The sequence below is a fragment of the Gadus chalcogrammus genome, chromosome 20, assembly GCF_026213295.1.
Source record: "Gadus chalcogrammus isolate NIFS_2021 chromosome 20, NIFS_Gcha_1.0, whole genome shotgun sequence".
Classification (NCBI taxonomy): domain Eukaryota; kingdom Metazoa; phylum Chordata; class Actinopteri; order Gadiformes; family Gadidae; genus Gadus; species Gadus chalcogrammus.
In genome coordinates this window covers 1,513,134-1,526,031 of record NC_079431.1, presented here as the reverse complement: position 1 = coordinate 1,526,031, position 12,898 = coordinate 1,513,134, and the positions used below count along the sequence as shown (strand labels likewise).

Here is a 12,898-nt window from a genome sequence, read left to right as displayed (position 1 = left end):
GAGGTGTCGCCGGGCGGTCATCTTTGTGGACAGAAAGAGTTCACCATGGCTCTACGGAATGTAAAATAGCTGATCGGAAACCGATGAAAGGAGAGAAACGGCTCATTAATCGATTACGTTTCCAAACGCGTTTGGATCAGCGAGGAGCCACATGCCTGGGCGGTTTAGTCCTCTAGGTTTGCTGTAATCAACAGGTTGAAAGTCAAAGAGGATTTTTCTCTCCTTCTACCGCATATCCAGTGTCAGGGATGCGCCTCTCTGTCCCTGTTTTCTTTCTCTTGTGGGTTAAAGCCCTCTCGTTGAAAAACCTAAATTATTCCGTTCCGGAGGAGCAGGGACCGGGGACTGTCATCGGGAATATCGCGAAAGATGCCGGATATGGCACGTTGGAGAGAGGCAAGAAATCCAACTTTCGGGTCCTGGAGAATTCCGCCCCGCACTTGGTGGACATCGACCCGGAGAGCGGACTGGTGTTCACCAAACAAAGGATTGACAGGGAGACGCTGTGCCGACGCAGCCCCAAGTGCCAGCTCTCCATGGAGGTTTTCGCCAACGACAAGGAAATATGCATGATCAAGATTGACATCCAAGATATTAACGACAACTCGCCCAGCTTCCCCTCCGACCACGTCAATATTGATATTTCCGAGAACGCAGCTGCCGGGACACGCTTCCCCCTCACCATCGCACATGACTTGGATTTTGGGGAAAACGGCATTAAAACTTATCAGGTCACCCGAGATGATTACAATACGTTTTCCTTGGATTTAAAAGTGCGGGGAGATGGGACCATTTACCCAGAGCTGGTGGTTCAGAGACCTCTGGACAGGGAGGACCAAAGCCATCACACCCTCCTCCTGACTGCCATCGACGGGGGGGAATATCCCAGATCAGGCTCCATGCAGATCAACGTCAGGGTCACTGATTCCAATGACAACAGCCCTGTTTTTGAAAAGTCCTCCTACGTCATTGAGATTCCAGAGAACTCTCCGCCGGGAAAAATACTGATTGACTTGAACGCCACAGACCAGGACGACGGCAGCAACGGTCAGGTGGTGTACTCCTTCACGGGGTACGCGTCCGAGCGCATGCAGGACCTGTTCTCCATCGACCCCAACACGGGCGTCATCAAGATCCAGGGGGAGATCGACTACGAGGAGAACCCCATCATCGAGTTCGACGTCCAGGCCAAGGACCTGGGTCCCAACCCCATCCCGGGCCACTGCAAGATCACCGTCAAGGTGCTGGACAAGAACGACAACTGGCCGCTGATCAGCTTCATGTCGGTGCGCCAGGGCGCCATCAGCGAGGCGGCGCCCCCGGAGTCAGTCATCGCGCTGGTGAGGGTGACGGACAAGGACTCGGGGCGCAACGGGCAGCTGCAGTGCCGGGTCCTGGGCAACGTGCCGTTCCGGCTGCAGGAGAACAACGACAACTTCTACACGCTGCTCACCGACCGGCCGCTGGACCGGGAGCTGAAGGACGAGTACAACATCACCATCGTCGCCCGCGACAACGGCCTGCCCTCGCTCAACTCCACCAAGTCGTTCACCGTCAAGGTGCTGGACGAGAACGACAACGCGCCGCGCTTCACCAAGGCCGTGTACGTGCTGCAGGTCCCCGAGAACAACATCCCGGGGGAGTACCTGGGGTCCGTGCTGGCCCACGACCCGGACGTGGGGCGCAACGGCACCGTGTCCTACTCCATCCTGCCCTCGCACATCGGCGACGTGTCGGTGTACACCTACGTCTCCGTCAACCCCACCAACGGCGCCATCTACGCCTCGCGCTCCTTCAACTACGAGCAGACCAAGTTCTTTGAGTTCAAGGTGCAGGCCAAGGACGCGGGCGCCCCCCACATGGAGAGCACGGGGACGGTGCGCGTCAGCATCCTGGACGTCAACGACAACCTGCCCGTCATCGTGCTGCCGCTGCTGCAGAACGACACCGCCGAGATCCCCGTGCCGCGCAACGTGGGCATGGGCTACATCGTGACCACGGTGAAGGCGGTCGACCACGACCACGGCGAGAGCGGCCACCTCACCTACGAGATCTCCGAGGGCAACGAGGACCACCTGTTCGAGATGGACCCGGTGGGGGGCGAGGTCAGGACCGCCCACGCCCTCTGGGAGGAGGTGGCGCCCGCGGTGGAGCTGGTGGTCAAGGTGACGGACCACGGCAAGCCGCCGCTGTTCGCCGTGGCCAAGCTGATCATCAGGGCCAACCCCGAACCGGCGCCGGGCGGCAGCTCCAGCCCCAGCGGGGAGCCCCAGCCCTGGGACGTGTCCCTCCCCCTCATCGTGACCCTCTGCATCATCTCCGTCATGCTGCTGGCCGTCATGGCCGCCATCGCCGTCAAGTCCAAGCACCAGGACAAGGAGACGGGGAACTACAACTGCCGCATGGCCGAGTACTCCAATCCGCCGGCGGGGAAGGGGAAGAAGAAGAGGATCAACAAGAGTGACATCATGCTGGTGCAGAGTGAGATGGAGGAGCGGGATTCGGCGAGCCGCATGAACGTGGTGAGCAGCCCCTCGCTCATCACCTCGCCCATCTGCTTCGACTACCAGAGCCCGCTCCCCCTGACCCTGCCGCGGTCGGAGGTCATGTACCTGAAGACCACCCCCAACAGCCTGACCGTGCCGCGCGCCGCCTGCCACTCCAGCTTCGCCGGCCTCGGCGGGGAGACGCAGGGCAGCAACAGGATGTCGGTGATCCAGGTACGGGCCTAGCGTGGGGCGGGGTGTCTCGTGCCGCCGCGTCCCACCGGGGTCTCTGTGTTATCTGCCCCCATCCCTTCTCCCTTATCGCCCCCGGGCGCGCCGCCGTTATCTGACGAAAGATACGCAGTGTAATGGAAAAAAGCTCCCGGAAACAATGGTAGTGAGGTTCCTTCGCCGGTGTCATCGCTGTGCGTTACGGACCGCTGATGAAGCAGGGTGTCACTTATGGGCGCTCTTCACCGGAGCTTATTGTGTTACTTATGGAAATGCCCGCTGCTCTGGTTTTCTGCAGTATCGGTTAAATCTGAAATTTATTTTGTTCCCAAAAACCCAATGTGTTTGGTTTTTTTTGGTTTTTCTTTTCGTCTCCCTTTAATTAGACCATTATAAGTCCCCTCCTGCGTAAACCTTACAGCTGGTCTGCATAATCAGGACCTCCTTTCAGCGAGACACGCAAACAGAGTGAGTTTTGAGCAACGCTGTGGTCCTGCCAGACGAATCGCTATAGAGCGGAAACAAACCCGCGCCTGAGCGCCGTGGATTGGACAGGTGTTTGAGCAGCTTGTCCGATCACATTACTGAACGGCTATGTGCCAGGCGGGCTAGCTGCACACAGCAGAACCCCCACAATAGCGTCCCCCCCCTCCCCCCCCTACGGCCCTCCCCAAGCATGGGTTAGGTACCCCCCCCCCCCCACACTCCCCCAACCCTTATCCTGCAGATGAAGGCAATTAAAGAGGGTCAGCCCTTTGGTTGTAGATATGACGCGTGTGCTAATAAAAGCCAGCCGGCTCGCTTAATTGACAGAGATTGGTCGGCCATGTTATTTAAAACATTGGGAATGTTTTATTTATTTTTTTTATTTTTTTATCTAGGACATTCGGAGCGACCGTCTCATTTGAGGACGATAACCCAAACGACGGGGCCTGGCACTGTCACCAGTTGCTAGGGCAAGTGGGTGTGATCAACGTGAACACATTACCCTCGGATAGGGGAAGGATGCTCACGGCGCTGGCTAATGCATTAGCGCCTCACCCTGCCAAGATGCCACATATGCTCATAATGGAGATTCTTCCTTATTATGCTGCCATTCTTTCAGTGCAATGATTTCATTAATGCGTAGTATTTATCGCAGAGATTAAAGCCGTAGCAGCCGATAAACCGCAGAGAGAATCATTTTGGTTTGATTTGGTTTTTTTATCATTTTTATGTTCCCCTGATTGCTACAGAGAGGCGTCGGCCGCGGCTCCAGACGACCGGATGCGATTCTTATTCCTTTCTTTCTCCCTCTCCTCATTTTCAGACGGATAATTTTCCCTCTGAGCCCAATTACGTCGGCAGCAGGCAGCCATTTGTTCAGAGGTAAGGCTCCTAAGAAACACCTTCCTGACCAACGGGGTTACACACACCTCAACATCAGGCCGCTGGGCCATGCCAGTCACACACACACACACACACACACACACAGACACACACACAGGGGAGGTAGTGGTGAGCGGTGCGTTGTCTGGACTCCATCCCCTCTCTCCGCTCCGTCCTCTGCTGCAGCTCCACCTTTAAGGACGCCGAGAGGGCCAGCCTGCGAGACAGCGGCCACGGGGACAGCGACCAGGCAGACAGTGACCAGGATACTAATAAAGGCTCGCACTGCGACACATCTGGCAGAGAGGCCCTCAAGATGAAAGCAACCACCGCAGTTAATAGCCAGCCTCTTGAGCAGGGTGAGTACTCTCCCTCTCTCCCCCCCCCCCCCCTGCCTCTCGTCTCCAAGCAGCCTAACGGACTGTTGTCTCAGACCTTGTTTCGTCCTTTCATCCAACACCACCCACCCCCCCCCCCCCCCCAAGCGATCCAGAGCATAGATGTGGTGGAGCAGGTAGTGGCGGTCTGGAGGGGGGGGGGGGGGGGTTTGGGAGGGAGAGGGGAAGAAATTGTTGAAACCATAGAAACCAACAGGTTCAAGCGGCTTTTAGCCGCACGCCGCACGAGACAGTAATCAAAGATTACCCGCGGACAGATTCTGCTTTTTTTTCCCTTTTAGGTTTTCTCTCCCCCCCGTACTTTATGTTGGACACCGTGAGACGTGTTGTTGCCAAGAAGACATACAAAGTGCGGGAGTGGAAGGCAGCAGAGAGTTTAAGGGGATAAAAGAGTCCATTGGCAGTAGGCAGCGCGTTCAACATCCCCATGTCTTCTTTAGCCATCAAACAAATCCATATCCATGGCAAAGTCTACTTCTGTCACTGCTGCTTTTGATCATGCCATTATGTGAACGCGAGCTCGCCACTTCCATGCCTTGACTAACAAGGACGAGACAGCGGAGCATGACAGATGCTTTCAGCGGGGAGAGACAGGTATTTTTAGTGAAACATGGCTCCCTTTGTGCCCGCTCCCTCAAAACATTCACCGCGTTAGCTACTGCATTTTCGGCGGCTCTGAAATACGAGGAAAAAAAGGTTTCTTATGAAAGCCGATGAAACTCAATTGTTTCCCCCCCCCCCGTCCCAACATCTTCTCTTTTTAACAAGTCAGAACTTCCCCTCAAACCCGATCAAACATGAACCCTCCCCCCCACTCCTATATTTACCTTTTCATGTGTAGAGGCGTTGAAAATATGAATCGCTTCTCGGGAATCGCAGGCAGCATGCATGCTGGGTAAAAAAAATAAAAGGCAGCTGGGAAGCGGCGGAGTCATCTCTGGTTTCCCTGTGAGGAGGGCCCAATGTCCTGAGGTGGGACCCCGGTCATCAGGGGCCCTTGTAGTGCTTCCACACCATTTACATCGCTGTGAACCGGGTGGCGTGCTTTTTTTAAACTCAAGCCATGCGGAGATGGAAACCGTTTTTCTGGATGCCACAGGGAAATGCGGAGCCCTCTCACGCTCCCTCCCTCCACCCCTCCCTCCCTCCCTCCCTCTCGTTCTCTCTCTCCACCTTCATCTCTTCATCTTTATATTTCAAATCCTCCCTCTCCCCCTCCCTCCCTCTCTCCCTCTCTCCCCACATTCATCTATTTATTTCACATGGTCGGGCTCTCAGTGAGTCGGTCTGTCTGTCTGTCTGTCTGTCTGTCTGTCTGTCTGTCTGTCTGTCTGTCTGTCTGTCTGTCTGTCTGTCTGTCTGTCTGTCTGTCTGTCCCCCGTTATTTCCATCTGCCTCCCTCTGTAGAGATGAGTCTGTGTCTGTCTGTCTGTCTGTCTGTCTGTCTGTCTGTCTGTCTGTCTGTCTGTCTGTCTGTCTGTCTGTCTGTCTGTCTGTCTGTCTGTCCCCTGTTATCTCCATCTGCCTCCCTCTGTAGTGATGAGTCTGTGTCTGTCTGTCTGTCTGTCTGTCTGTCTGTCTGTCTGTCTGTCTGTCTGTCTGTCCCCTGTTATCTCCATCTGCCTCCCTCTGTAGTGATGAGTCTGTGTCTGTCTGTCTGTCTGTCTGTCTGTCTGTCTGTCTGTCTGTCTGTCTGTCTGTCTGTCTGTCTGTCTGTCTGTCTGTCCCCTGTTATCTCCATCTGCCTCCCTCTGTAGTGATGAGTCTGTGTGTGTTTGCTATCAGCCAGTGCGGGCGGAGGGATGTGGTTCTGCCTCTGCAGGAGGTGTAAATTCAATCACTTCTTGAGTTGCACATTTCTGGATGGTAGTTTTTCTCTGTCTTTAGTTCAAAGGGCCAATCGAACGAGGAGATATTGGGGGAGATGTTGTTATGTATGCGCGGCAGACGTTTCACACGGCGAGCTCTGACGCCTGTTTGAATGGAATGCAAGATCATTTTTTGAAGCCTGCGTTGGTACGATAAGAGAAATGCAAAGAAGTGGAGCATTGCATTCAATATTAATGGCCTATGTTAATGCTGTTCTCTCTCTGCCCTCGCTGTGTGTGAGAGAGGCTTCTTTATTTAAACATTTTTTTAAGCAAAGCAAACTGCGACAATAAATGTGTTCTGTTCTGTGTGTGTGTGTGTGTGTGTGTGTGTGTGTGTGTGTGTGTGTGTGTGTGTGTGTGTGTGTGTGTGTGTGTGTGTGTGTGTGTGTGTGTGTGTGTGTGTGTGTGTGTGTGTGTGTGTGTGTGTGTGTGAGAGAGAGCACTTCATACATGATGGAAGATTTGCGTGATGTATTTCTCATGTCTCCTTGATCACACCACAACACCAAGCCACCTACACATGCCCACTCCTCTCTCCCTTGTTTCTGACACATTTCCTGGTGTGTGTACAAACACTCCTGTGTGTGTGTGTGTGTGTGTGTGCGTGTGTGTGTGTATGTGTGTGCGTGTGTGTACGTGCATGTGTCAAAGAGGGAGAAACAGAGAGAGAGAGCCGGCGAGAATTATTTGATATTAATTGAAAACAAAACCCATACTTTGTCGTTTCGGACAGTGTTGCTGTTATCTTAAATGAAAGGCGGACGATTCTGTCCCTCCACGCGCCGCCGAGGGTGGTGTTATCCTCCACGCGCGGCCGAGGGTGGTGTTTTCCTCCACCCATCCCCTTTATCACAGAGCCAGGGTCCCCACTGCCTTCGAGCCGCTAATGTATGCACCTGCGAGCCTCCCTCCAGCGTCCCTCCTGAATATTTATTCACCATTACCAGATGCACATTGGCCATGTTGCTAGGCTGTCTCTGATTATATTTGTAGTGGGCAGATTGGTTCTGTGTGTGTGTGTGTGTGAATAAGTCATTCTCCTATTTTATATTTGCTCATGGGCCATTTTGGTGGACAATGCCTGTGATGCCGTATTCAAACACGGGAAAGATGGGACCGCTTTTGATTTGAAATGGAGTCAGAGCCTTTTGGTATTTCAAAGCAATCCTCTAAACATAGAGGGTAGATAAAGAATCCAACCTGAATTATTATTATTATTATTATTAATACGATCGTGTATGTTTCCCGGGCAAGGCGGACAGAATCCGTATTGTTTTAGGCTGTGTGCTCAGGCAGAACGGTATAATGACCTGAGGCCGCTACAGCGTTCCAAGCAGGGGCTTCTTACCCCAAACATCTCTCTGCATCAGCATCACCTGCCCGCTGCAGCGGCGGCTTGGACCGGCGTACGGTCGCCTTGGAGATGAATGGTCCTCTCTCGCTCCCCTCCTCCTCCCAGGCCTCTCATGTGTGGAGCCATACAGGGAGATAATGCATCGGAGACAGTTTAAGAGAAGCCGGCTGAACTGACAGCATGTGCTGGACTGTGAGTGGAAAAGGGTGGAAACTGAAAGCCTTTGTGGCAACGCGGGTGTTGGAATGCTTTTCGTGTGGTGCTGCTGCTGCTGCTGTGCCGTGTGTCTCACTCGCTCATCGTTTGGTTTGCCTGGTGATTGAAAAGGCTTCGGGAACACATTTTCTCTTCTTCAAACTCCATCACCGAGTTTTCTCACATTTGATATGAAGGCTCATTAGAGAGGTCATGTGCAAGTGTTATTTTGATCAATTTGATAAATGTATTCAGTATTTTTAGTCGTGCACTTAAGTTAATAATAATCCTGATATGAACCTAGTCTTACAAAATGCCTGTTTAAATATGTATATATGTATGATCTCTTGTTACTGGTTAGATTTTCCTTCTGTGGTTTAGTAAAGCATTGAAAGCATTCAAATAATGTAAACACGCTCAATCCATACTTTAATTCGTCGTCGTGTTTTGGTTTCCAATAAGTACAGGCTGAGGCAAACAGGAGGGCACTCAAAACAGTTCTCTCAGGCATCCCATAATAACACCCAAACGCACAACAAGGAATAAAATGTTAATGCAGTCCCGACCAACTATGCCTATACCAAACAGAAAATCTCTAAATAATGTATAATAATTTGTTTTTTTGCAGGAATAAGCCGGGCGAACGCGTAGTATTTTGTGATCAGTAATAAGGAACGGCGCAGATCTAAAGTAAAGCGGGGCCCCAACGCCGCGCGGAGCTGCTTGAACTCACAAACAGCTGGTGCAACAGGCTCAGGAGTTGTTCTGCTCGCCGTATTAATTATGCATCGCTAGGAGTCAACTGAGGGAGACAGAACGCTGATACAGGGGGGGGGGGGGGCGGGCCTTTGTCTTCCAGGGTGGAGAAACTTTAGTTCAATGACCGAGTGCATTAGAGAGTCTGCTGTTTCTACTTCTGATGGCACTCCCGTAACAAACCTCCCCCCCCCCCCCCTCTGTGTGTTCAGCCCCTCCGGAACGCTCCGCCCACTGCACGGACGAGTGCCGCGCCCTCGGACACTCGGACCGCTGCTGGATGCCCAAGCTGCGGGCGGCGGGCGGCGGCGGGCAGCTGGCGGACGGCGCCGCCGCCGCCGCCGCCGCCGCCGTCGCCGCCGTCGCCACGGACAACCGCACCAACCTCTTCATCCCCGTCGGCATGGAGACGCTGCTGGAGACGGAGCTGTACGGCACCATCAGCCGCCGGAAGACCCTGAGCACCTTCGGCAAGGAGCAGGCGCGCGACGGCACCATCCTGGTGGCCAACGTCAAGCCCTACCTGAAGGCCCAGCAGGGGGCGCCGAGCCAGGAGACCCCGTCGCCGTCCGCCTCCTGCAGCCCCCCGCCCCCGCCCCTCCCCACCAGCCGGCCCCCCCTGGACCTGCTGCCCAGCCCGCAGTCCAAGGAGGAGATGAGGGGTGGTGGTGGTGGAGGCGGCGGAGGCGGAGGAGGTGGAGGCTTGGACAACAGTGCCTATGGCCCCCCGGACGGCCAGTGCTCGCCGCCGCACACGGAGATGGAGGAGCCGCGCTTCCTGGGCGGCGGCCTGGAGCTGCGGCCCAAGAGCCTGTCCGGCGGCCTGGTGCACAGCTCGCTGATCAGCCAGGAGTGTGGGGCGCCTGCGGGCGCCATGGACCCTCAGCGACAATCTGGGAACTGACCCCCCGTCAGTACGCCCACTCCCGCCCTCTCTCTCTCTCTCGCTCTCTCGCTCGATCTGCTCTCCAAGCTCTCCCTCTCGCTCGCCCCCGCCTCACGCTCAACCCTCCCCCTCCCCCTCCCCCTCCCCCTCCCCCTCCCCCTCCCCCTCCCCCTCCCCCTCCCCCCCCACACGCTCACCCGCCCGGAGTGTGATAATGAAATCACAGGTGAAAATGACCCCGGGGCGGTGACACCGGGCGCCACGCCGCGGAGGCCCCGGACACGCATTGTATAACCAAAAACCATCCGCTTTGTGTGTACCTTGAGTTTGTGGCTTTGTTGTGTGGAGGTGGTATAACTGTGTCTTTGACTACTGTGATGGAGGCATGGGGCGGAGGGGAAGCATCATTCCCCTCCGCCTGAGAGGAGTGTGTCCATGGTGTAACGTTACCTGTCAATCTAGATGTCTGTGATTTACACATTTTAAGAACCCCATTTCGTGAGGCCGTTGAAAGAATCGCTACTGTTGAGCTATTGAGTCCCGTCTGCTTTTGTACAGTGATGCTTTTTGTCTCCACTTAGTGTTTTAAGAAACATCTCTTTGGATATTCCAGGCAACTGAAATACATATCAGTGACGTTAAATGAAGTGTCTTATGAACTATTAATGGTGGTACAACAGGGAATGTCCCTTTTCATAAAAAACCATTTGAGGTTCTGGAAAAAAATCTGTTTTTTTAAGAATGTATTTGTAATTTAAATGTCGTCCTCTGCGGTTTATGTGCCAATAAGCTGAGCTTACACGTGAAAATGGGCCATTGTGTGTATTTCACTGTGTGTATTTTATTAAATTTGTATACACATCTTTTGTTGTCATGGAATGGCTTTCAAATGTTTTTCTGGACGGCGAAAAAACTATGAATCCTAATAAGGCCTCTGTGAACAAGGTCTGCCAATACTTTCTCGCCGGCGCATAAAAAGCTCAACAATTGCATAGTTAAAAGGAACCATCTCACTCAGTCCTGCAACAAACGGGCGTTGACGGAATACCAATACAACGCGCTGTGTGCTAGCTTAATAAACCCTGGAACACGAGTCCTGGGCTGCCACGGACGATATGGCGATGCAGCTGTCACTCAAGCAAATCCTTGCATGTGACGGATGACAAGGCAATGCATGTGTCGCGCACCTTGTCAACAATCAAAAATTAATTACGTTGAGCCGCGACTGTCACTAATATTTAATGAGTTGATCTAAAAATGTGCGGTCAAACGGCCTGTGAGGTAGGATCCTGAGAGTACGACGACAGACCGGGTATGACTACTGCGTCTGCCGCAGGTTTAACCCAAGCAGGCGACTTCAAAACGCATACGTCTCGAAAATCTGTTAAAAAGCTGTAATTTCGGGGTGATTTTAGGTGACAGCTTATCAGGACGTGAGCGACGCAGAGGTTTCTGCGGTATTAGCCGTCTTGATCGTCTGCGGGAGATTACCCGCCTCCATTATCATCTGAAGAGACGCGAGGACAGCGTCGAGATGTGCACTGGACAGTGTAAACGACTCACAATGTCCAATTCTGTGGGGAGAGATAAAAAAAAAAAATCCAATGACTGCCGCAGAGGCTCTGCAGCGAGCCCACTTCAAACCAGCTAAAAGGTTAATGTCTCATTCCTCCTCAACTCAACGCAGCCCCAACCAGAGGAGGACTATCCGTAAAATAGGATTTGGATTTATCGTGTACACACATGTTACTGTAACAGATTGGATAGGCTACAGAAATCCCCCATTTTTAAATCAACATCAGGAAAAAAAAACGACCCAGTAGGCCTAAACCATGCGATGCGCCTGTTCAAAGAGGCGGTAGGCCTACGTCGCCCCCCCCCCCTCCCCCCCCCCGTTCTATTTCGGTGTGCGTTCCCCTCCACCTGAGAGACTGAGATTTCTGCGTGGCGTCGCGAAGCGAGCGCGTCGACGGCAGCGGCTTGTTTGGCGCCTGGATAACAGAATCCTGTCATCTTCTGAGGACGACTGTAAGTAAGACTCCTCGGCTCCTCGGGGGGAAAACACATTAATTTGGAATTTGATTTGCATTTGTTTTGGTGCCGGTATTGACACAATTCCAGACCGAGCTGGCTCATCTCGGAACGCCACTCTGATGAGCTCATCTGCATAAGTTGAGCTACTCTTTTGAGAGGGTGAGAGGGTGCGTGATGTGTGAGCGAGAGGAAGAACGAGCGCGCGTGTGTGTGTGCGTGTGTGTGTGAGAGAGAGAGACAAAGCGAGGGAGAGAGAGGAGGGGAGGGCGGATGGCGTGGGTCATAGGGAGCCACTCATCCTCGTGAAGCACACACGCAGTTTTAACATCACATCGTTTTCTCCACATCAGTGAACCGACTTAGCAGAGTGACGAGAGGAGACGGGAAACAGGAAACAGGTGAACAGAATGCCAAACAGGGAGGGGCGGGGCGGGGGAGGTGGGAGGTCGGGGGTGGGAGGAGAGAGGGAGAGCGGAGGGTCAGGGGTCAAACTATTCGGCGAACACACTTACCCTCTCTGATACTCGACGCTGCGTCTCCCAAGTTAATGAAAACAGGTTTGACTCCCACCTCATTCATAATTATGCAGAATGTTTGCTTTGCAGAGAACCCTTGCTTAATTAACAGCGTGCTAGGGTACAGCTGGGCGGCTGAACGGCCTATGTTGTGTTCAGGGGGGCTGAATGCAGATCAGGGACAGGCGTGCCACCGCCGGGTGAATACGACTTGTCTCGGGGAACGATTACAGTCACAATGAGAGGGAATTACAGACAATGAAAGCGATCTGTGTAATGCCGCCATTCTCCCCTCATTTTTTACATACACAAACGATCCGTTCGGATGAAAAGGGGAACGAGCAGTGTACCATTCAGCGGTGGAAAAACTGACACGCTCACCCTGAGCACTTAAGCTTTTAATTCAATAATTCAATAACACAGGCGATTAAGGGCTTGTCTTCCACCACCTCCGCCCAACATGCTACGCGCCGCGCGCTACGCTGCCGCACCCCGCCGACGGTTCCACTTGGCTAGGACCCGTCGAGGGGGAACGCGGCACAACACGTAAACAGTATTGAGGGTGTAATTTTCATTTCAATTCAGAGACATCCGCCCGACCGGTGCGTGCCTCTGGGGCTTTGGAGTCGAAGGGTTGGTGTTTCCTCCGTGTTTTTGTGCGGAAGAAGATAAACGGCACACGCTAAAACGTTGTAATGTATGTTTTATGTGCATTTCATTGCGTCAAAGACATGGGAATGGTAATACGAGAATTATCACGACCGGTGTTTCCACACTTCTATGACGAAAGATCGGATTTACTCC

The 12,898-nt window shown here is 53.3% G+C and overlaps 1 protein-coding gene across 1 annotated transcript; it reads left to right on the top strand.

Annotated features, from left to right (window-relative positions):
- The first annotated feature begins 248 nt into the window (after positions 1-248).
- Positions 249-9,563, top strand: LOC130373686 (protocadherin-17-like). The gene is made up of 5 exons (XM_056580309.1): positions 249-2,720; positions 4,027-4,085; positions 4,272-4,444; positions 8,872-9,321; positions 9,355-9,563. The coding sequence occupies exons 1-5, from the start codon at positions 249-251 to the stop codon at positions 9,561-9,563; spliced, it is 3,363 nt and encodes a 1,120-aa protein (XP_056436284.1).
- Positions 9,564-12,898: the final 3,335 nt, after the last annotated feature.

Excerpts from the sequence above, each read along its gene's own strand:
- LOC130373686 (XM_056580309.1), top strand. The coding sequence starts at position 249 with ATGCGCCTCTCTGTCCCTGTTTTCTTTCTCTTGTGGGTTAAAGCCCTC. Across the intron at positions 4,086-4,271 it reads AGGCAGCCATTTGTTCAGAG|CTCCACCTTTAAGGACGCCG; the intron begins GTAAGGCTCCTA and ends CCTCTGCTGCAG. Across the intron at positions 4,445-8,871 it reads TAGCCAGCCTCTTGAGCAGG|CCCCTCCGGAACGCTCCGCC; the intron begins GTGAGTACTCTC and ends CTGTGTGTTCAG.